General features: G+C 34.8%; 1 protein-coding gene across 13 annotated transcripts in view; it reads right to left on the minus strand.

The window, feature by feature from the left end:
- Positions 1–24,614, minus strand: part of SGK3 (serum/glucocorticoid regulated kinase family member 3) — a 119,486-nt gene that overhangs the window by 21,197 nt on the left and 73,675 nt on the right. For 6 of the 13 annotated variants that reach the window (XM_023648507.2, XM_070222189.1, XM_070222188.1 and 3 more), the window contains 6 exons: positions 23,384–23,456; positions 15,846–15,921; positions 9,705–9,792; positions 4,903–4,952; positions 4,073–4,111; positions 2,393–2,450 (listed from right to left, as the gene is read on the minus strand). In XM_023648507.2, coding sequence (XP_023504275.1) covers positions 2,393–2,450; positions 4,073–4,111; positions 4,903–4,952; positions 9,705–9,792; positions 15,846–15,921; positions 23,384–23,456 — 384 coding nt within the window. Of the gene's footprint in view, positions 1–2,392; positions 2,451–4,072; positions 4,112–4,902; positions 4,953–9,704; positions 9,793–15,845; positions 15,922–17,363; positions 17,511–23,383; positions 23,457–24,614 lie in introns of those variants that run through there. The other 7 variants (XM_070222191.1, XM_070222193.1, XM_070222192.1 and 4 more) reach the window with 2 other exon arrangements.

Genomic DNA, 24,614 nt, shown 5'->3' on the forward strand with positions numbered 1-24,614 from the left:
TGCAAGATTTTTAAATTTTATTAAATATAACATAAATATAGAATAACTCAGAAATCATCACAGCTCAGTAAGTTACATAATGAACACATTATGTTACCACTATCCAGGTCAAAAAAATAAAACACTGTCAGTAGCCTAAGGCCCCCCTTTTGCCCTATTCCAGAAACTACTCATCCCCATCTTCCTCAGAGGTAACCACTATCTCAACTTGCAATTATACAGGTAAGTTCTGCCTTTTTTTGAATTTTATGCAATTAGAATCACATAGATAAAGTTGTCTCTGTCTGACTTCTTTCACTCTAAATTATGTAACACACATTCATGTTGTGGCACATACTACAGTTTTCATATTTTTACTGCTGTGCAGAATACTGCATTACACAATTTAACCCACTCTTTTGTTGACAGACATTTAGACTGTTTATGAATAAGGATGCTATGAACATTCTGGCACATGCCTTTCCTAGTGTGTACGTGCATGTGTTTCTGTTGGATATTTATTAGGTAGGAGTAGAACCAGCGTACTACAGGTAATGCATATATTCAACTTCAATAATTAACACCAGTTTTCAACAGCATAGAAAACAAAACACATAGGAATAAATTTAAGATGTGTAAAAATTCTAAATGAACAATATAAAACATTATTGAGAAAAATTAAAGATGAACAAAATTAACAAAGAGATATAATACCATGGTCAAGGATTGGAAGACTCAATAATGTAAAGATAATTCTCCTCAATTTATCTACAGATTCAATGCAATCTCAATCAAAATCCAACAAAATCTTGTGGAAATTGACAAGCTAATTCTAAAATTTATATAAATATGCAAAGAATAGCCTCTTGAAGAAGAACAAGGAGGGAGGACTTATTTTGTTGGACATCAAGCTACATTTCTCAAGACATTGTGGTATTGGTGCAAGGTTAGACAAATAGATTAATGAAAAACATAAAATCTAGAAAAAGATTTATAAAACATAAAATCTGGAAGCAGATCCACGCATATACGGACACTGGATATATGATGAAGGTTACTCTGCAGATCAGTGGGGAAAGAATAGTCTTTTCAATAAATTTTGTGGGATCAGTTGGGTACCCACAGGGAAAAAAATGAACTGTGACCCTCTATCTTATATTATATGCAAGAACCAATTCCTGGTAGAATCTAGCTAAACAAGAAGTTTCCAAAAGATAATGCTTTTTGTTTTTAATGACAGATTATCTCTAACATCCCAACAGACTATGAGCATTCTGACAGCAGGGCCCATTTTGAACTTTCTATAGCCCAGCATGTAGCAGGTGGTCAATATATATATTTGCTGAGTTAATAAACACACATGGGTTTAATTGCATGGTCATAGTTTCTAGAATCTAGGGAACTCAGAAAACAAACTAGAGATACCGAAAGCTACGAATACAGCAAACTATAATTAAACACATATATATTTATTTTTATTACAAACAGAAGTATAATGCAAAAAACACAAATATATTAGGGGCTGGCCCCGTGGCCGAGTGGTTAAGTTCGCGAGCTCCGCTGCAGGCGGCCCAGTGTTTCGTTAGTTCGAATCCTGGGCGCGGACATGGCACTGCTCATCAGACCACACTGAGGCAGCGTCCCACATGCCACAACTGGAAGAACCCACAACGAAGAATACACAACTATGTACCAGGGGGCTTTGGGGAGAAAAAGGAAAAAACAAAATCTTTAAAAAAAAAAAAAAAAACACACACAAATATATTTGATTTTTCTGATTACTCCATCTATGACACTTCTGACTTCCTTGGTACAGCTACATTGTCAAGTTATGTGATTTCTCTGACATTCACTGTATCAGAAGCAGGGTCTCTACACAGCCCTTTCTTTCCCCAACTGCTGTTTACACGGCTGCCCATCTTTGTCTTTCTGGCTTCAGCTTAAATAGCACCTCTTCGAAGAAGCCATCCTTGACCAACTTAGCTAAGAAGGGATTTTTCTCCCACTGTCTATTGTCCTCTGTCACTTCACTCTATTCTTTGTTTCTTTCACAGTTCCATTACTATTTGCAATTATTTATCTGACTGCATACTTCTAACTGACTATTTCCCCCACAACACTGGAAGCATCACAAAGGTAGTATCCATGTCAGTTTTGTTCAATATTATCTAACCAAGGCCCAGAATGACACTTGGCACATAGGAAGTCTCATGGAATACTTGTCAAACAAACGAATTCATGTTAGAATTTGAGTAGATGCCTTATCTCCCTAATTATTCTGTCAGTACTCTGAAGGTAGGAAAGCTTCTTAACTCCGACTCCTGCATACCAACAAGCTCTGTGGCCTTCTATATATAAAGCATGCATTCCTGAAGTACTTACTTATCGAATGAGAAAACAAAAACACTCTTACCTTGCCAAAGCTGCCTTTTCCAATAACTTTTAAGAAGTCAAAGTCCGTTGGTTTAGCACTGAAATAAATGAACAATGACAACAATCAGCTTCCTAGAAATTGGAAAGATGTTAACTTTTAAACATTTCTTAGCACCTCACTCTTTAATAAGTAAATGTTGGGTACAAACACTTCAGTATGATGACTCCAGCTTTCACACTATATCTCATCTCATCTTTAATATAATATAGGTAATAACAAATAGTAATAATATCTACTTTCTGATTAGATAAGACATTTTATAACTTTGTTTAAACCTTGCTAAGTTCTCTTTAAGGGGGACTTCAGTAATAGCCCAGTTGGGAGAAAAGGGCATATATATTTCTATCGTTTTGAACTTAATGTAGCTTCTATCTAAACCAATTTTATTATAATACCACAAACCTCACCAAGGCTGTTAATGAGGAAACTAAATAACTACATAAATTAGTGATATATTACGAGAACTATCTAGTCTGGTAATTCTTCTGAAAAGGAAGTTACTAATTAGAACACCTAGTAAAGTCACTAAGAAAAATTTATGATCAAGAAAAGTCAACACAGTGTTTTGCATATGTATCACTTATCGTACATTACAGATAAAAGATCTCCCTGCTTATTCTCACAGGCGGTAATGTAGGAAAGCCAGGAGCAGAGAAGCCAGAGGGAATACTAAGATTGTCATTTTATTTGTATTAACCTAGCAGGTAAAAACAGCATTGGCCGTATGTAGGCAAAAGCATAGGGCAGCAGAAAGTTGCGCTTAAGCATCCAGAAGAGCTGTTTCCTTCAGCACAGTCTCAATTTCTAGCTTGCAATAGGGAGAGGGGAATGACTCCATTCAGATTTTAAATGTCCTTCAATTCATTATTGAAAGAAATAACCAGTTCAGACATAAGAGCAACACCAAGTCTAGGTTAAATAATAACAGGTAAAGATTAGGGAGATAAATACTTAACTAAAGTTAAATATTTTTCTTCTTCAAGAACCTGCTCTTTGGACTAGTTATTTTATTCTCTAATGGTATGCTGAGATACCAAAATAATTTTTTAAACAAATGTAATAGTGAAAAAACAAGCAAATCTCTCAAAAACACTAACTGAAGCCAGACCCAAGGCCCCAATTTAGCTAATGATTCCTAAACTGAAAGCAAATTTCTGCTTTTGTGCTGCCTGACCAACTCAAAGCTATGATGACAGAAAAGAATGCTCAAAACCAAACCTTCTCTTCCAGTTACCAGCCCACTTCTTTGCTTTCCTTTGCAGCGAAACTCCTCAAGTAAGTTGTCTGAACTCATTGTCTATACCTGCTGTCCTCTCTTCGAACCTTTTCCTAAACCCTTTCTCTCTTGAACTCCTTCCTATCAGCGTCTTTGTACCCATCACCTCATTGAACCTGCTCATGAAGGTCATCAATGACTTATCAAATACAGTGGTCAATTCTCAGTCTTCACCTTACTTGCCCTGTCAGCGACACTGAGTTAATTACTCCCTCCTCCAGACACTTCCTTCACCTGATTTTGTGACACCACATTCCGAGTTTTCCTCCTATCTTACTAACTACTCTTTCTGTAGTCTCCTTTTCTGGTTCCTCCTTGACCTCACTATAATGCTGAAGTGTCCCAGGACCCAATCCTTGGGCCATTTATCTGTCTATACTCACTCTTTAAGTGGACCAAAACGGTGAGGGAAGCATAGTGTCCTGGGATAAAAGATAAAATACTTTAGAATTAATCCAGTAAGGCTGCAAGGATAATTAAAAGTAAGGAGGGCAACACTACAGTCCTCCTCTAACCATGGCACATCACTAATCTGTTGGCACTCCTCAAACTGAGGCAAGACGTGGTCTTGGAATTCTTCTTTGTATTCAGTGTTCTAGGCATGCACTTCCCATGAATTGCTGGAGTTGACACTCAAGATGAAGTCTGTATTTGCCACTTCCAGTGTTCCTCAAAATGTTTTTCACCCGGGGTCAAATAAATATGGGACTATGGGAGGAACTGGATAACGAAAATTTAATAGTCATTAATAAGTTAATGTCCATAATGACTTCTGTGGAACAAGATGGCTAACAACTAGGGTTGCCCAACGACACTGAGCACCAGGAGAACATCAATGAGGCCTGCTGAGATGAGGCCTCCTTTGTCAGAGGACCTCCCAGGACTTACAGTTATCAGGGAAATATGGTCCAGTGATTTTACACACACACACACATGCACACACATACACACACATCCCAGAGAAGGGACAAAGGCAAAATAGCAAAACCCAATCAACAGTCTGTGGATTAAAAACTTCTCAGAGCTCTACCAGGGCAAAGCAAAGCTAGAGTAGTAAAGCAGGCAAGCATAGGACAGTACTGCATTCACTGCAACTATGGTTGTATTTCACAGGCTTCCAGTTAAACTGGTCTAATTATGTTTATCTGCATATTCACAAAAAAGATTTTCCTAAAATTTAGTTAAAGGACTGTTTGAAACAAATTAAACCTACTGAGGATTTCCAGATGGTCCCAGATTGATGTTCTGTGAGGTAGAGTGTAACTGTTGGGATGAGAAAAAAAACAGTAACATTTTTATTGGAGCTTCAAAGGTTATCAGTCAATGAATGTTTTTCAAATAAAATATACATAACGTACCACAGATATTTGATGTATTGCCATGTTAAAGAAGTCTGAAGTCCTAATTCTTAAAAAATGTATAGACTTTTCAGGAAACATATGTAATCAACATAAACAATCATTTTTATGATAAGTTTCAAGAGCAGTTTTAAGGAAAAAGCTAAGGCACAAATCAAGCTCAAAGTTGGCAAAGGAATGAAGCAAACTGTGGCAAGCTCCTAGGAAGACGTGGGTATTGAAAACAAAATTTAAGAGGAATCATTTTTACATTTAAAAAATGGTTAAAAGTGGCATTTGTTTTTCAAATTTTGAAATTATAGCTTATTAAAGATAGGAAATGATAATATGATGATGATAAAGACTGCAAATGCTGGATTGAAAGTTTTAAGCTGCTAGAGGTAAACTTACCTCTAAAGTGAATACATACAACCAAGAGTGCTTTTATTTCTAAGTCCACCGCTGTGTAGCATCAAAATTTTAGATAGGCTTTTCTCTTTGCAACAGTTATCATGGTAAATTTAATCCCTGCTATTAATTGAGAAGCAAATCACCTAGTATGCCATAAAGCAATCTGACTAATAAAAGATTCTAGTTCAGTAATAATTAGCTCGAAATTTAACTCAAAATCCTAAAAGATTGATCTCAAGATCCCGTGAGAGTGAGCACTTTCACAAAAGCCAGTGTAAATGAATTCTGCTTCACATAAATTCACTTTGAAATTCTTTACACAGAGAATTAAATCAGTTATACATGTCTCAAATGTGCTTACTTTTACTAGAACCTTATATAATTATATTTTATATAACCTAGCGATATGAAATAAGCGTTTAAAAATTTCTCTTTAAGTTAATCAGAACCAGCAAATTTTATCTAAATGATTTCTTACTAGAGATGTGTCACATATATATCCACTTAAATTCATTTGAAAATTATAGACCATCTCCAGAATACCAGCTATTTTTAAAAATAAAGAACAAAAGTCCTGAAGTATAATAATAAATTTCTTATGAGACACTGCCAACAACTTTTTAGTTACAAATCAAATTTATTTACTACTGATAACTTTACATGAAAAATCTTCATTTTCAATCCCCAGAAGACAGAAATATAAGGAGCCATAGGAGTTTAGCACAAGACAAAAAAAATGTATTCATACTCTCTTCATTAAATGAGATTTGCCCTGTTGTGGCATAATTTTAACAGGGAGTAATCCTTGCCCCCCAGTTTAATTGAGATATAATTGACATACAGCACTAGATAAGTTTAAGGTGTATGGCATAACGATTTGGCTTACATATATAGTGATTATGTTTAAATATTTTGTGTTCTATAGAATCTGATAACGTACTCCAAACTAAGCTGTAATTTCAATACACTTATTCTTTTAATCAATGTGCAGAGAACTGGATCACTTTCCTACTCAATGAACTTTTCTTATATAGAGGAGGGAAGTGAACTAAATAAGATTAAACAAGAACAATTTGTCCCCTAAATAACATTAATAAGTAGTAAGATTTTATTATTTGGCAATGATTTTCCTAATGGAGCACATTTCTGAAATAATATTGAAAATTACTGGGATATATAATTAGATAACACTTTCCTCTGGCTACTATTTTTAAAGATTACATCTAATCACTAAATTGAGGGTGAAGAATAAGATCTTAACAGAATGAACACTAATCAAGAGGGTAGGTTTCTAAACTTCTCTTGGTTTCTAGTTTTCTCTCTATAAACAAGGGGATCCAGATGCCTCTAAGATATTTTCTGACTATTAAATTCATTTAGTTATCCACTTAGAAGTCCTTAATAAATAGGTACAACTGTAAGATGAAGCATGGCTTTCTCTTTTTTGAAGAGATTCTTTTTATCAGTATTTTAAAAACTGTAAGAGATCCTAGTTCAAGTTTCAGATTTTATGTATATAAAAAGAAAAGAAAAAATTAGGAGCCAGCTCTGAGGGCCTAGTGGTTAAAGTTTGGCGCTCTGGGCTTCGGCAGCCTGGGTTCAGTTCCCAGGTGCAGAACCGCATCACTCCTGTCAGTAGCCATGCTGTGGCGGTGGCTCACATAGAAGAACTAGAAGGACTTACAATTAGAATATACAGCTAGGTCCTGGGCTTTGGAGAAGGGAGGAAGAAAAAGAGAGGAACACTGGCAACAGATGTTAGCCTAAGGTAAATTTTTCTCAGCAAAAAAAAAAGAAAAAAATAGATCTAAAATAAACAGTGGCAGAACAGGAGCCAGAACCCAGGAATCTCAGTCTGGTTCTTTCTTGAAAAACCCAGCTGTCTCCTATAGCAAGGCAAGACATTCTTTAAATGACCTAAACTTGCATACTCTCAAGAAGGATTAGCAAACAAAACATGGAAAACCATGGTTACATAGATTTTATTCTTTAAAACGTTTTTTGAATAGTTTCATCTTTTTTAAATTAAAAATATATACTCTTAGTTATAAAATATGGAAAGTATCAGGAAGAAGACGTTTTTAAAAATCCATAACCTTACTAACACATGATTTTTTAAATATTTAATTTCATATAGTCTTTCCATAACTTCTAAAAACTGACTGTAATCACATTGTATGAACCTGCCTATAAAATTTTACACCGTTATTTAATAGTGTGTCAAAACTTAAAATATTATCATCTTCAAAAATATTTTTTAAATGCACATTATTTAGGGATAAATGCTATTTGATGAATATTTAAGCTGACTTTAATTTTTCATTATAAATCATACTAAAATGAACACCTTTGTTTCCTTCCATATGAAGGATTATTTCATTTGTATCAACTCCTAAGTGACATGAATATTTTCATGTTTGATACATATTGCCAAATTGCTTTCCAATAGAGGTGCATACAGTTATGACGACATTAGTAATGCCCAAGGGTGCCCACTGTACCTGACTTACCCTTATCAGTCCCACAGTATTTTATTTACTTTACATTTTTGTTAACTTGGTAGAGGAAAAAAAAATCTCCCATTTAAAAATTTCATTTGCTGGGGCTGGCCCAGGGGCTCAGCAGATAAGTGTGCACGTTCCGCTTTGGTGGCCTGGGGTTTGCCGGTTCGGATCCCAGGTGCGGATATGGCACCTCTTGACAAGCCATGCTGTGGCAGGCGTCCCACATACAAAGTAGAGGAAGATGGGCATGGATGTTAGATCAGGGCCAGTCTTCCTCAGCAATAAAGTGGAGGATTGGCAGCAGATGCTAGCTCAAGGCTAATCTTCCTCAAAAAAATAAAATAAAATAAAAAATAAATAAATAAAAATTTCATTTGCTATTGCTGTTGGCATCAAGGCTGAACAATCTCCCACATACTTGTTTACTAAGAGTATTTCTTCATGTCCTTTTCCTTTTATCTACTGGGGTCTTAAATATCATTATTTTCAGAAACCCACTGTATGAGCTTTTTACACAGATGTATTCCTTCTTATGCCTTATTTGTTACAAATGTTTTCCCAGCTTGTTGTTTCTCTTTTGACCAGTTACACAGATATAAAATAAAAATAAAATTTTACATTGTACTAGGAACAACTGTGTCACAGATGAAAAAGTTAAATCTGTTCTCTTAACTGAGAATCCCCTTGGGGCATTAGATAAAGAAACTCAATAGTTTCCAGTAGTCTCAAAAAAAGAATATGTCTATTTTCCAAATGAAGATTCTACCTGTGAAACAGTAATGTTCCAACTCACGATATTATCTTTTAATTCACAAAAAGAGAACTACGACAAAATTAAAAGACATTATCAAGACAAAAAGGTACTTCAACCCAACACCTCTGATTTTCATTTATGTATTTAACAAGAGTTACAATCAATTTTGAATTATAAAGGTACTACATTTATATAACATTTATAATTGTAATTGCTACTTAATAATCCTTTGAGTCAAACTACTGTAATTTAGCTATCACAGGTAACTTTCTAAAGTAAATGTTGAAAATATTTTCAGAATAAGGCACAAGCTTGTCATATTTATTTAACTGTTTCACAAATAATTTAAAAAAATAAAAATATCTTATTCTTTATTCAGAATGCATACTGATTATGTGTCTATAGCTCAGCAACAAAAGTTAGTTGATGTCAACTGGCACACGTGTATTGATCGCTCTGTGTATTAAAAACCTGACAACACAGAGAAAGAGGTATGTAATCCTTTCAAAGGATTGAAAGGCCTTTCCTGCTGGCCAAAATTCAAACAATAGTTTCAAGCAGGATGGTGATGGTGAAGGTATGTAATGATCAAAAGATAAGATGTAAAGTGAAGAGAGCAGAATACAAAACTGTATATACTATATAATCAAAATTAGATAATTAAAAAAATTCCTATATATTAAAAGAAGATTAGAAAGAAAATCACTAAAATGTTAAAAATTACTAGGTCTAGTTGGTGATAATACGGGTTATACTTCTTACTATTTTCAAAACTTGATTTAACTGACATGTATTACTTTTTATTATACAAAGAACTCATTCTATAAATTTATAAGAAAGAGTAATCAGTAAGAGGGATATGCATTTGTTTCTATGTATTCTACACAGTAGAAAATCTATAATGGATGAAATTACTTCATTTTAAGTAAAGTTGTCCTAGAGTTGCCAATAATTTCATCTTTGGGGAATGGTATTTTTTTCTGTTAAAAAATACAATTCCTCTTACTACCTTCTGAGTACTTCTTTCATCCTCATCTTCAGATGGATCTGACTGATGCTTTGGACTGTCCATTTGAAGAAATGCTCTGACATCTGGACTAAAAACAAAAATTAACTTTATTATGACTTTGTATTTCTACAGCTCTTCTCCCTTTTAACACGAAAATAAAAGTAACTATAGTAGCATTTACAGTAAGAAAGCCAAACACAATCCATTAATATTCATTATTATAAAAAGAATAAGAAAACTAACAAAAAATATACAGAATCCAGAAGACAAATGGGCAAAGCTATAAACAGACAGTTCATAGAAGAAAAAACCCAAATGGTAAGGAAATTTATGAAGATGCCCCACTTCACTAATAATCAGAAAAATACAAATTAAAACAATAATGAGATCTACTTTATGTCCATTAATTGGCAAAAATTAGAAAGATAGGTAATACCAAAAGTTGGTAGGGATATAGGGAAAGGACACCCTCACGTATTACTGGTAAGAAGGTAAAATGAGGCAACTTTTCTGAAAAGCAATCTGGCAATATTTGGTGAAACTGTATGCATTTTCCCTAGGCGCAGAAATTTCAGTTCTGGGAATAAACCCCAGAAAAAATCATGTACAGGTTTAGTGAAAGACATGTAACTAGGATACTCATTGCAATATTCTCTGTAGTAGTGAATCAGAAGCAAACAGCCAGCTACCACTAGGGAAATGAGTAAGCAAGCTCTGGTACCTGCCTACAGAGAATACAGTCAGCAGTCAGAAACAAGGCACTAGAGCACAGTACTATTTATGTATATCTATCAAATACTCACAGATACAAAGCAACAGTCAATAAAGAGATATCCAAAGACATCTAACAAACATATTCAAATGGGTACCAACAACGGGGATGAAAAAACGGGGATGAAGAGAAAAAAATGGACTATTCATTTTAAATAGTTACAAATTTTTTTCTTGTGATGAGAACTTTTAAGACCTACTCTCTTAGCAACTTTCAAATATAAAGTATTATTAACTATAGTCACCATGCTGCACCTTACATCCCATCACTTCTTTATTTTATAACTGAAAGTTTATACCTTTTGATCCCCTTCACCCATTTCACCCACCACCCCTCCGGCAACTACCAATCTGTTCTCTGTATCTATTAACTCTTTTTTTCTTCCTCTTAGATTCCACATATAAGTGAGTTCATATGGTATTCATCTTTCTCTATTTAACTTATTTCACTTAGCATAATGCCCTAAATGTCCATCCATGTTGTCACAAATGACAAGATTTCCAAAATTGTTTTTAATAATTAAATACAAATAATATACACTCGTAAGAAATTCAGAAAGATGAAAAATAATTTTTAAAGAGGGAAGAGAGTGGTAGGAATGTAAAATGGTACAGCCACTGTGGAAAACAGTTAGGCAGTTCCTCGAAAAGTTAAACACTGAGTTAATATATAACGCAGCAATTCCATTCTCAAGTATATACCCAAAAATAAAAACATGTGTTCACATAAAAACTCATAACAAATGTTCATAGCAGCATTATTCATAATAACCAAAAAGTAGATACAACCCAAATGTCCACCAAATGATGAATGGACAAACAAAACGCGGCACATCCACAGAAGGAAATGCTATTCAGCCATGAAAAGGAATGAAGTACTGACACATGCTACAACATGGATGGATCTCAAAAACTCTATGCTAAGTGAACAAAGGAAGATGAAAAAGGTTACACATGTATGATTCCATTTATATGAAATGTCCAGAATAGGCAAATCCGGAGAGACAGAAAGTAGATTAGTGGCTGCCAAGGGTTGGGGGAAAGGGGAAATCTGAAAGTACAGTTTCTTTTTGGGGTGATGTTACTGTTAGATTAGACTTGGGGTGACAGAATAAGATACTGATGGTTATACAGCATTGTGACTATACTGAAAACCACTGAGCTGTTCACTTTAAAATATAGTTAAAATGATGAATTTTATGTAATATGAATTTCATCTCAAGACATTTTTTTAAAGGTAGGAGTGGCAATCTACAATCTTACAATACGGAGGCAACTACTACTAACACTTTGGCATATTTTATTTCAATCTTTTTCCCTGCACAGTTAAGATCATGCTATATTTAAAGTATTTTATTTTACTACTTCTCACTAAAAATTACATCATAAGCACTTCACCATGTTGCTAAAAATTCTTTGTAAACAATCACTTTTGATACACGTACGATGTTGTACAATAGTTCCACTAAAGGTTACTCAATGATTGTTTCACTTTAGGATATATAGATGGCTTCCAACTTTTTACTATGCAATTTTCACTACTATTTAAATAATGTTGCAATTGATAATCATCATGCATAACACTAGAACTGTACCTACGATAATCAGATTTTTAAAAATAAAATTATTTGGTCTGAATTATAAACCAATTTCAGGCTTTAAATACAGTTTCTTAAGCTAATTTCCAGAGAGGCTGTACCAATTTATACTCTCTTAGCAATATATGAACATCCTAAAGACTCTTTCCAGCCTTGGTTAGCATTAAATGTTACAGTTTACATTAGCATCTCTGATGATAAGTGAAAAATAGTACTTTAAAGAGAAGGTACTCAATTTTCTTAGTGATTAGTGAAATGCAAATTAAAACAATAAGATACCACTACCCACTCATCAGAACAGCTAAAATTGAAAAGATTAACAATACTAAATGTTGGTGAGGTCAGCAATGAGACCTCATATACTGATAGTGGAAGTGTAAATTGGTACAATCACTTTGGAAAACTATTTAGCATTAACCACTAAGGTTAAACATATACATACCCTACAACACAGAAATTCTACTCCATTATCCATCAGAAAATGGTTGCACATGCACACCAAAAGATATGTTAATCGCAACTTTATTCATTACAGCCAGAAAACGGAAACAACTCAAATGTCCATGATCAGCAGAATGGATAAACTGTGGTATATTCATACGATGGGATATTATACAGCAATGGAAACGAACAAACTACAGCTATATGCAACAACACAGATGACTCTCACATTGCTGAAAATAAGTCAGAAGAGAATATGTACTGTATGATTCCATTCATATAAAGTTCAAAAACAGGGCACATTAATCTACGCTGCTAAAAATCAAATGAGTAATTACCTTTGGGAAGGAGAGAAAGAAGAGTATTTGAAAGAGGCATGTGAGGGGCTTCAAGGGGGGCTGCTAACGTCTGTTTCTTGGCCTGGGGGATGGCACCTCAGATGCATTCACTTTGTGGTAAGTCATTAAGCTGTACAGTCATGATTTGTGCTCTTTTCTGTATGTGTTATACTACAATAAAGCTAAAATAAGGTATTTTTGCTTCCATTTACATTTCTTAAATAGATAAGGAAATGTCAAGTTTCTCTAATTAATCAGTCATTTGTATCTTCTCTTTTGCAAACTGTTAATGTGCTTTGTCTTTTGGTGTCTTAAATGTGTATCATATGCATGAGTTCTTTCTACACTAAGTATATTTATCTGTTGTCCTCTATCATGGGAAACTTCTTCTACATTTTCCGGTTTTTAATGTTGCTTGTAATTTTTGGAGGTCAAAGTTTTTATTAATCAAATTTGTTACGGTTTTACTTTGTAACAGATTATTCGCTGCCAATATGCTCAGAAAACCTTCTTGTATCCAGAAGTCAGAGAAATACTAACATATTTCATTCCAGTTTTTAAATGATTTGTAAATTCAATTTCAATAAATTCAATTTAAAAATAATCTTTTCCCTGTTGAAGTAAAGCTGTTTTTGAATTACATTTCCCCAGTGTGGTAGTAATAGGCCCACAGTAGGTATTCAGGACACACTTGCTGATTGGCTTGTCTTCTTGCTCTCTTAAACCTACACTATTTCACGAACAGTTTGATGTTCAAATGAAGAGCGTGAACATAAAGTTCCGTTAATAACAGACGAGATCAAGAAAAATACGAAAATATCACTTCTTATTAAAAAGAAAATGTCAGTTAAAAATTAAGTTTAAGAAAACTCTTGGCTATTTATTTTTGCGGTGATAGAAATATCCTCTACTTTAAATGGAATGGTAGTAGTTACAGGATCCATGTGTATGTAACTTGGGTAGTATACTTAAGAATTGTGTATTTTATAGTATAATGTTAAAATTAAAATAATCAAATTGCATTTAGTTGAATTTTAATACTGAATATAACATCCTTATAATACTACACTTCTAGGTCCAGAATGAATATTCAGAATTTAATATATAATATTGGAGATTCTGAGTAACACTGTTAAAAACACCAGGAGAAATTTATTCTATGTGAGGCTCTGTCAAAGGAGGAGACAAATTCAAACTTTCAATGTACGAATTATATTTCAAACAAGCCAGTAACCTGCCAATTTGAAGTAATCTCAAGTGCATACAGCAAAAATTAAAGGTTAGAAGGTAGATCTAAGCTGAAGATAACACAGAATTTGTCCTAGGGAAAAGGCATAATGTTTATAAAAATAATAACACAAAGAGCCAAAGAGTAAAAGTCTCCTTGCTGAGAACCACATCTTATGCAGAAGCCTGAGTTCAAAGATCCTCCCCAATTTTGTGCCTCTCTGCCACCTGCTGGAGGCCCTGAGTGGAAAGGCACCTGCTCTTCAGTGCCCTGGCTAATGCCGGAGTTCCCGAAGGTGCCCCACCTGTCCCCGACCCTTGTTCTACCTGTGAGCATCACGGGAAGCCCAGAGCACTGCGTGGAAGACCTTGGTCAGAGGAGGTCTGGTTCTAGTATTTTACTAGTTTAGTAAATTAAATTAAGTAAGTTAAAAAAGGTCAGAGGACCTGCTCAGAAGGTAGAAGCCCTCTGTAAACTGTAAAGAACTACAGAAATGTTCATCACTGTTTTTAGCACAATTGCTACAAAATACAGTCCTTTAATGTCGTGATTCTGAAAGACTGTTAAAGTGTGTATGTCTGCATCACTGTCTAGAAGGCAACCTTTAGATCTACAGACAGGTGAGCTGTGGAAAAGCTCCCCAGATATTTTGCTTTGTCTCCTTTATTTCTTCTTAAAATACAATACTTTATACAAGTACAAATACTTTATACAAAACAATGTGAGTAGCAGATACGTAAATTACAGATCATAATAAATATCACAAATACCTGTGAACCAAATAACAGACGAAAAAATAAGAAAAACATCTCAAACCACGGATCTACCTAAACGTTCCGAGGAATTTCTGATATGACCTGCTCTCCTCCCTTCACTGGGAGCTGCTGGGCTACAGAAGGAAGTTTAAACTCATTAGCACGAGACATACAGGGACAGGAAAGAACCCGCATCTTAAGTGGCTGCCTGGAATGCTGTTTTGAGAAGCACTGGAAGCCTCGTCTGGGTTGAGGGATAACATCACCCCAGGTGGAACAAGATGTGGTGGCACGTGCGTCCAACCCTTGCCAAACTCCTTCAGCCTCATCTCCTTTCTGAAAACCTGTGTTCCAGTCACCATGAAATGTTAATACTTAAGCGTCCTGAACATTTCAGGCTTTTTGTAGACTCTGTTACACGAACTGCTCCCTTTGCCTCGAATGCTCTTCCTTTTTGGCTTAAGTGACTGCACATCCTTTAAGCCCCATTAAGCCTTTTTTGACCTTCCCCAAGAAGAGCCGGTCACATTTTTCTCTGTAATCTTCTAGCAGCTCTATCATAAAACTTCCCTAGCTTTAACAGCTTGTTTATACATCTGTCTCTCCTCCTAGACTGGGAGCCTATGCCTCTGGAAGGCAGGGACAACACTCCTTTCTCTTTGTATTCTCCATGCACACAACAGGTACTTAATAAATCCTTTTTGAATACATGAATAAATATAACATCAAATAATTAGCAAAATGTTTTAACTGTGTGCTATGCAAATTTCCTTCAAGTTTAATCTACAAAACTAATTCAAGTACAAAGGGAAGAAAGAAAACAACTAGGGCCTTGAGTTACGGAGGGAAAACGAGTGAAGAACACCAAGGGAAAATGCTCGAGGACGATTTTACAAACACACATAGCAAGACAACATTCCATAGAACGTGTAAAATCTGTATCAGTAGCTTAGTCAATATTCTTAGGTTTGGTTTCAGTGCCTCTTTATAATACTATGAGAATTACTTACTGGTTGTAAAGCTCTGGATGCCTAACTAAATTCTGAATGAATTCATTCAGTCCCGCTCTTCTTTGTTTAATAAAATCTGTTAAGAAAGACATAAGCTATTAGGATTATTTGTGTCAGACTACATAATTATGATCAATACAGTTATATAAGAATAGACAAGCACAAAATACTGAATTTTGATTAAGAAGCTACTTCTTAAGTCATGTTTCCTGATATACAATAACGAATACTTAGAAATATCTATTTTTTAAATCCATAAATACGATTATAAAATTAAAATATAGCAGATAACATATCTCCCAAAAGAAAATTCTCCAAAAAAGTGCCTATTTTAGGTTCTAAATAGACTCACTATAAAACTTGCAAGGCATTTTGCTTTGTCCAACTCCTCATGTTCTACCAGGTAATGAATAAAAATTAGCACTATGACACTGATGACTGAAAATCATACTAATCTTTTAAAGACACAAGAATTACTGGAAATCCTTATAACTAGGGAACGGTGATTAACTGGTTAATTGAGTATCAACCACCAAAACTATGCTGCTAAAAAACTCCTGCTGCTAAAAAACCCCTTGAAAAATACACTGGAACACTTTCCTAACAAGTAATTGTCCAGCATCTTCAAAGTGTTTTGAGTGTTGATAACTGAGGCTCACGCAACAGCAGTTTAGCAGTAAAGGTAAAGCACAAAGGTTTCTTAGAATTAGAAAACTTTACTCAAATATCTTGTCTCTGCTACTAACTGACCTTGAACCTTCCTAAGACTTAAATCCTTACTTGTAAAATGAGGATAATAACAACATTTCTACCTCATAGTGCTGTTATAGGACTGAGACAATACATATAAGTTTATAGTAGTACACCTGGTACATGGAAAGAGCACAATCTTTAGCCATTATTATTTTTGTTATCATTATTATTCGTTGTTGGGGGGTCAAAAAGTCATCATCCTAAACCCTAATCCTTAAGAAATATACTCTAAAAATTGAAAAAACAGGAGACTTGAAAGAGTGTCTCAAAATGGTGAACATCTTGATAAAAACCTATAAACGATATTCAACTTAATAGTGACTTTTGGTTTAGCAAAATCATTTCTACTCAATAAAGGTTTTAATGTATTGTGTTTGTCACCAAAATTATGGGTTGTTTCCAGCCATGTAGGTTTTCATTTCTTAAATGTAAGGTATGGCTATAAAAAGACAAACATAGATTAGATCTAGTCTCTTAGATCCAGACGCATATAGTACTTTCTTCTTGTTCAACTGTGAATTTCTTGAAGAATTTCAGGAAGTTACTTTATAAAGCTCTTCCAAGGGCATTCTTTATGTCACCAGACAGTAAAGCATATGTGAGATTTATATTAAAAACTGTACTTGAAAGACAATTATTTTTTAGGAACTGGACTAAGTGAGTAACCTAGGAGGGAGAATTAAAATGAATGACTACATTTGAGAGATTTAAAGAAAATCTAATGATTACACAGAAGCAGCTTTAAATTGTTCTGCAGATACTTACTGAAGGTACATTGTACACTGGGAGATCAGCTGTGAAAAGAGAGTAATTTCCTTTCTTCAGTGAGCTATGCCCTTGCTGCACTAAGTGCTACTAGACTTTCCATTTCATTACTGGCTTTAAACGGTTTGGAAAGCCCTATGGAAAGCCCTATACAAGAAGATAAAGAAAAGAGGTCAGCAACGAAACAAGAAGTCCAGTAGTAGTCAGAATTTAGGGGTAATTCTGAGCTTATTTTTAAATCAGTATTAAGCATGCAAATATCCAAGAAAAATTCCAGGTAAGACTAAAATGCACACCAGCCCATTACAGGATAAATTCCAAGAATTTATATAAGGCTGACATATTATCTTTAAAAATTAAAGTTGGTGATATATATTTTTACAGATCTCTCCAATGAAGAACTTACGTGAATGTATCTGTTGTAATTCAAAAGAAATTTCAATTAGAGACTGAAAAGAATGTAATGCTTGGACAATAAAACAGAAGGTTTAGTCTGCAGAAGGAGTATGAAACTGACCTATACAGATTTCTCTCATTTCATTGCTTCAAGAAAAATCACCCAAGAAGAGACAATCCCCAATACCGTGGGGCAGGGAAAAATCATCAACCTCTGACTCAAGGAGACCTTGGGTTTTAGTCCTAACACTGCTACTGATGGCCAGAGCGACCTGATTCCACTCATAACCAAAGGACATTTAGAGCTTGCAGGGACCACACAGATGTTTTAGTCTTAATCACACCTTTCGGATTAGGATACAGGGTAAGATTTTTGTAATGCTCCAAACAAGTAATTTTAAAATAAAACACACGTAAATGATTGTGAATTTTGTTTTTAAAGGCACCATCCATAAATTAGGCAGTAAAGAGATAAGAGAAGCAAACAAACCTGGATGAGTCTAATTCTGCCACATATTATGTGTGGCTTGGGAGAGTGGCTTAACCTTGCTGAGTCTCTATTTTCCTCATCTATGAAATAAAGCTAAAAGAAACCACCTTATAGTTATGAACTCAACAGCACAGTTACCATCATTACTACTGCCACTATTATTATTACGGTATATTGTATTATTAATTACTATAAATAATTATTAATTATATACTACATTAGAATAGTAGCAGTATTTTAAAAAAAGAGCCTGCTACAGTGAAAGAACACTGGAGTTAGAGTCTAAGATGTAATTCTGAGTCTCACTTGTGCCACTGGCCAGTTTTATAACCGCAAACTCCTCCTTTCTTTCGTCTGTCAAGCAGGGGAAAGGATTAGATGATGTGTAAGGTCTCTTTCCAGCTATAACATTTTGTGATGGTCAGTCAAAAAAGAAGAAAAAAAAAAAGAGCAAGACTAGCTAACAAAATTAACGTGCCTAATTCAGGATCTTCAATTATTTCAAAGTTTAAATTATATGATAAGTGATACTTAATATCTTTAACCTAATATTAAGTAGGCTTTCCAAAATAAATGACTGGTTGAAATGGTGTACATGCATTCATTTGTTCACTCATCATTTGGCAGTGTACAAGGCACCAGAAATGCAAAAACGTTTAATTAAGACAAGGTACCAACCCTCAAGAAGTTCAGATTCTGGTGGAAGACAAATTTAAACAAATAACTACACTCAGGCACACTAAAGGTAGTAACAAAGAGGAATTCACAAGCTGCTATGAGAGCAGAGAAGACTGTTCCTAACTTCACCTAGAGATTAGATCTTAAGAAGAATTTCCTGAGACGGTGCCTGCACCAAGTCTTATAAACAGCTAGGTGGTAGAAAGTCTAGAATAATAACTATTTTATACATAGTAACGATTCTATAATCTAATAATAGAATAAAAGACTAGAATAATAATGCGGAGTTGTCTTTTTATATTGTACAAACCTATTTCTCCTCAATTAGTAAAGGCTAAAACTGAGAAATAAAAGTGCTTTCTATGTGAGCTGTTGAAGGCAAGGATCATGCCCTCAAAAATTTTTTTTCTTGAGCTCTTAACACAATGTCTTGGAAGGTACTTAATTGATGTTTGTGAACAGATAAATAAAACACTGAGCAAGCAATTATACACTCTAGCATTTGTAGTCTCTAAATTTCATATATCCCATCCTATATTTAACTCAAATTGTTTTTATTACTTTGTAATTTTATTTTTCAATAATAAAGATAAAATAATCTTGTTTTTTTAAAACTGCAAAAAAAGTTTATATATTGACCTCAGGATCCTATCAGCAAAAGGTTTGATATTAAACTATTTAGAATATAAAAAGTATAGCTATCTCTGTGTGTATTCTATAGAAAGATCTTTAAATTCAAAATGAAATTTTAACTTCAAAAAGTATAGGCAGAAACAATCCTAAAAATCTGTCTATGTAAAACTTATCTTACAAAGGTTGGCAACAAGAATAAAGAAATGAGAAAAAGAAAGCGAAGACGTGGACTTAAGATGCAGCATAGGAACTCAGAAAGATGTACAGAAACACTCTGCACAACGACTGTCAAACATGAGTGAAGTAAAAAGGGCAATTTCTTTCATCAAGCTCTAACTGGCCCATCCATGGCCAGTGAAAGTCCCATCAACTGGGCTCCTGTGTCCTTTTGATAAAACCTCAGTAATCTTGTACAGCTCCCTTGCTTTCAGTCAAGACATCCTAGGACCATCTTGCACATTTCTTGCTTGGATCTGGAATCATCATTTTTTCATGGAACTCTGATTCCTTTAAGGGGGAAAGGGCATTTAGAGATTACAGCATGGATGCTAGCATGGATGGTGTTCACTGCTACTTACTTCATTACTGTTTTTAGGCTTTTCCAGGGGAGAGTGCTAGGGAATATGTATTGTTTTGGAAAGAGAAAAATAAATATGATTTCATACTATATTTCCAAATCAAGTTAAAAATCATAGGATTTTTACTAAAACTCTTTGGTTTTATATTTCTATTTCTTCCTCTGCTTAAAATCTTAGTTCCCAAGATATTAGCATAATTACAAAATACTAACTCTATATTTTTAACAATAAGACTGTTGAATGCAGTGTAAAATTTCTGTGCACATTTTTGGTCCTTAACATATATCCCATGAGGAATATACAGCTGAAATTCTGTGTTTTAAAGTCATTTAAAATAATTATTCTCCATGTGTTTACACCACCAAACAAAATACAGTTAGGTTTTTTCCTTCAGTTTATTTTCAATTGTTCTAGAGATTGTTTTATTATTGCATTTTATCATTTTTTTTAAATTGTTTAAAATATGTACATGGTTCTAAAGTCAAAGCTATAAACAAGATTCATGTAGGGACATCTAACTTCTACCCCTGTTACCTCCCACCGGCCTCTCCCTCCTCCTCAAAGTCACTAGTTTTTAGTTTTTGATTTACTGTTTCATTATTTCCTTTTGAATCCCCACACTCTTTCCTACACAAAAAAAATATACACTATAGACATCTGCACTTTGTTTTTTCCACGGAACAGTGTATTCTGGAGATCACCCCAAAGTAAGGAACAAAGAGCTTTTTTGTTCCTTTTTACAGCTGCATCATATTCCAATGTTGGAAGGATATTCCAGTTGCTTCCAGTTTTTTCTATTAAAAATAGTGTCACGACAGTTTTGTATGTACATCATTTCATATGCAGTTTATCTTTGGGAAAGACCCTTAGAAATGTGATTTCTTGGTCAAAGTGAAATGCATATATAATTTTGCTGAATATTACCAAATTCCCTTCCGTATGGATTGTACCACTTTGTATTCCCACCAGCAAAATATGAGAATGCCTGTTTCCCCAAAGCCTAATCAAATGAGCATCTTATCAATCTTTGGTTTTTTGAGGATGACTTAGATTCGAATCTATCCCCCCAGTGAAGAGCTTTCTAAGAGCTCTGTGACACGCAGTCTATTTCACTGTTGCCAAGTCACATACAATACACTCAGGATTGATTTCAAATTGTTCTCCAATAAAAATCAATTTTAGTATCAAATTATTAATCCACCAAAACATAAATACCACAGGGCACTGGGTCTGATACTCTGCCTTTAACAATGAAGCAGCAATGGTGCAGGTCTTCATCTCTTGGCCTTCTTCCCTTGATGAAATGATGTCTTTGGGGTTCAACTAAGGGCTCTATGAACTCCAACCTGAGTTCAAGTCTCATATTGTCACTAACACGCAGTCTGATTCCTCTTAAATGTCTTTCTGCCACTTCACATTAACTAATTCTTTCATTCACCGGGCCTGGCACTTCCAATTATTTCTGATTCTCTTCTCTATATGTCTCCTTTACCTAAGCAATCACCAAGATTTCTTACAGATTTTTCATTAAAAGCATTCCTGCATATGGCTCAATCTTTAGCCCCATTTAGCTCTCATTATCTAATGCAAGGACCACTGGAATATTCTTTAACCAGTCTCCCAGTCTCTATCTTATCTCTTCTCTCTGCTATGCCAACTATACATTATACACTGTTGGTTTCACAGCATGTCTTCACTTCACTCAAATGACTCCAAGGCCCACAGGTTTCCCATAAAGATATTTTTCAAACTGTGCTCCACAGACATACTTCACTGCTGTTCCAACGAAGCAGCTCTGTTTTTATGTTTTCTACACACAATATTTCTGCATAATATTTCACTCAGAAGAAAGTGTTCTGTGGCTAAAAACAAAACAAGAGTACAAAAATCACTGGCCTATAGAACCAATTCTATGCAATGTATAATCTGGCTCTGTTGTGCCAACTCAGTCTTTTCTTTATTAATAGATTCACGTATTCAAGTAATATATATTGAGAATCTAGTATTTACCAGGCACCATAAATCAATAAAAAAGACAAAGTACTCATCTTCATAAAATTTACCGTCAGATAAAAGAGACAACAATTACAATGAAGTGTGCTAAATTCTCCCAAGAGAAAAAATTCTACATATAATAGAGGAAGTGAGAACCCTCTCCAATCTCGAGGTTCACAAAGCGTAAATGAATAAAGTCTCTAGTTGAGAGGGCTCCAGGAAATAATCTAGCAGCCTCAGGGGGGAAACTAAGTTTTAATTAAGGCAAGAATATGAAAGAAATATGAAAAAGATAGGATGATAAATAGGAGTTTGTTAATCGTAGGCAGAATTCCACAGGGCACAGTGAAAAGGTTTGGGAGGGAAAGGAATGGTATAAGGTTAGGTTGCAGAGAGGAAGCACAGTCAAGATAAGGGATTTGAGAGCTTACACCTTGAGTAGTGACCAAGAAAGCAGACAAGTAAGGAATCGTTGGTTTAATGGGTTACAAGGTTACAAGCAAATTAGTTAGGGAAGTAATACAGCGAGGAGGGAGAGTGCTCTAGCTTGTCAAGATTCACCCGTGGCACAGATAGATGACTTTTCTGATAGGATTTCTGGTGGATAAGGGGACTTCTGTCTCTCTGTAAGTAGCCATTTGTGACCTAGATAGATTTCTTGGATTCTAGTGAAAAGTTCCAGGCTTGAGGCTTCAGACAAACAGGCTCCAGACCCCTGAGGGTGAACAAGAGGCTCCCCAAGGGTGAACAACAGGGCATTTTCTTGGTATCCCATTCAGAGGTCTGCAGAGTGCTGAGTACAGAGTAAATGTTTAATAAATGTTTCTGGATGTAACAAAGAATGTCCTTCATGGTTAGAAAAGTATCTCAAATTATCCTTAATGATTGATAAATTTATCTGAAGCCAGACTGCTTGAATTTAACTTCCAAACCTGACGTTTATTAGCTGTATATGACACTGGGCAAATTAATTAACCTAACTGTGCCTCAGCTTCCTCATCTATAAAATAGTGATGATAATAATGACACCCACCTCAAAGGGTTTTTGTGAGGAGTGAATGAATTAAAACTTGTAAAATGTTTAAAACAATGCCTGGTACACAGTAAGAACCTTCCTGAGGCATTGTTTCCAAACAGCATGAGTCAAGGAGCTTTGTCAAGTCCTGTGCTACTATACAGCGCAATGAAAGCGTAACTACGCCTTCAAACTTCAATAATCACTTACAGCTGGTCTACACGTTAGCACTTACCGGGGTCAAAATTATCACCAAATATTCTCTTGGCAGGAATCTTCAGGGCCATAGCAGGAAACTGTTTCTTTAACTAGAATTTTAAAAATAACATTATACGAACTTAATTTTATAAGTCTTCTAGTTATGCAGGTACCAAAACAAAATATAATCTGATTTTCAAGAAAATCCATCATAAGACACAATTCTAAATATATCGTGATCAAATGTATATTAAATTAGACCGATAAAATACCATTAGTCTGACTAATCATCCTTTTGTCCCAATAAAACACTTAGGATCTTTGTGACCGTACATAAGTTATTGAACATCTCCATGCTTCAGTTTTCTTGTCTATAAAATGGGGATAATTTTAGCACTTATCTTACAAATTTGTTACGAGGTTTAAAGGAAATATTTATATCTAATAGACTTAGACTAGAATCTGGAGTACAGGTTTTGAATACTTGTTACTCATCATTTATTACCTCAGGAGAAGATGTGATCTTTGTGTTCTCTCTCTATGAGTAGACTGACAATTGTTTTCTAAGAAAGTTGATGAATTTTGCTTTAATACCCTCTGCTCTAGCATTCTGATGCATTTATTTATCAGATTTGCTTATCCCCAGAGAAAGAATCACTTGGCCCTGAAGAAATTAAATTTAGGGCAGTAAAGTCATAAAAACAGATTAATGCCTACAGCAATGCCCCCTATATGCGCGGTTTCACTTTCCATGGTTTCAGTTACCCGAGGTCAACCCCAGTCCAAAAATATTAAATGGAAAATTCCAGAAATGAACAACTTATAGGTTTTAAGTTGCGCTTTGTTCTGAGCAGTGTGATGAAATCTTTTGCTGTCCCGCTCCTTCCCAACCAGGACGTGAATCATCCCTTTGTCAAGTATATCCATGCTGTAGACACTACCTGCCCATCTCATTTATCAGACTGACTGGTGGTAGAGCAGTGCTTGTGTTTAAGTAACCCTTATTTTACTTAATAACATTTCCAAAGCACAAGAGTAGTAATGCTGGCAATTTGGATATGCCAAAGAGAAGTTACCACTGTTAATCTCGTTCTGTGACTAACTTATAAACTAAACTTTATCACAGGTATGTATGTATAGGAAAAAACACAGTATACATAGGGTTTGGTACTATCCAGGGTTTCTGGCATCCATTGAGGGTCTTGGAATGTATCCCCCATGGATAAAGGGGGATTACTGTATTTTTACTATAAACTTGATGCCAAAAC

This window comes from Equus caballus, chromosome 9 (assembly GCF_041296265.1).
Source record: "Equus caballus isolate H_3958 breed thoroughbred chromosome 9, TB-T2T, whole genome shotgun sequence".
NCBI classification, from domain to species: domain Eukaryota; kingdom Metazoa; phylum Chordata; class Mammalia; order Perissodactyla; family Equidae; genus Equus; species Equus caballus.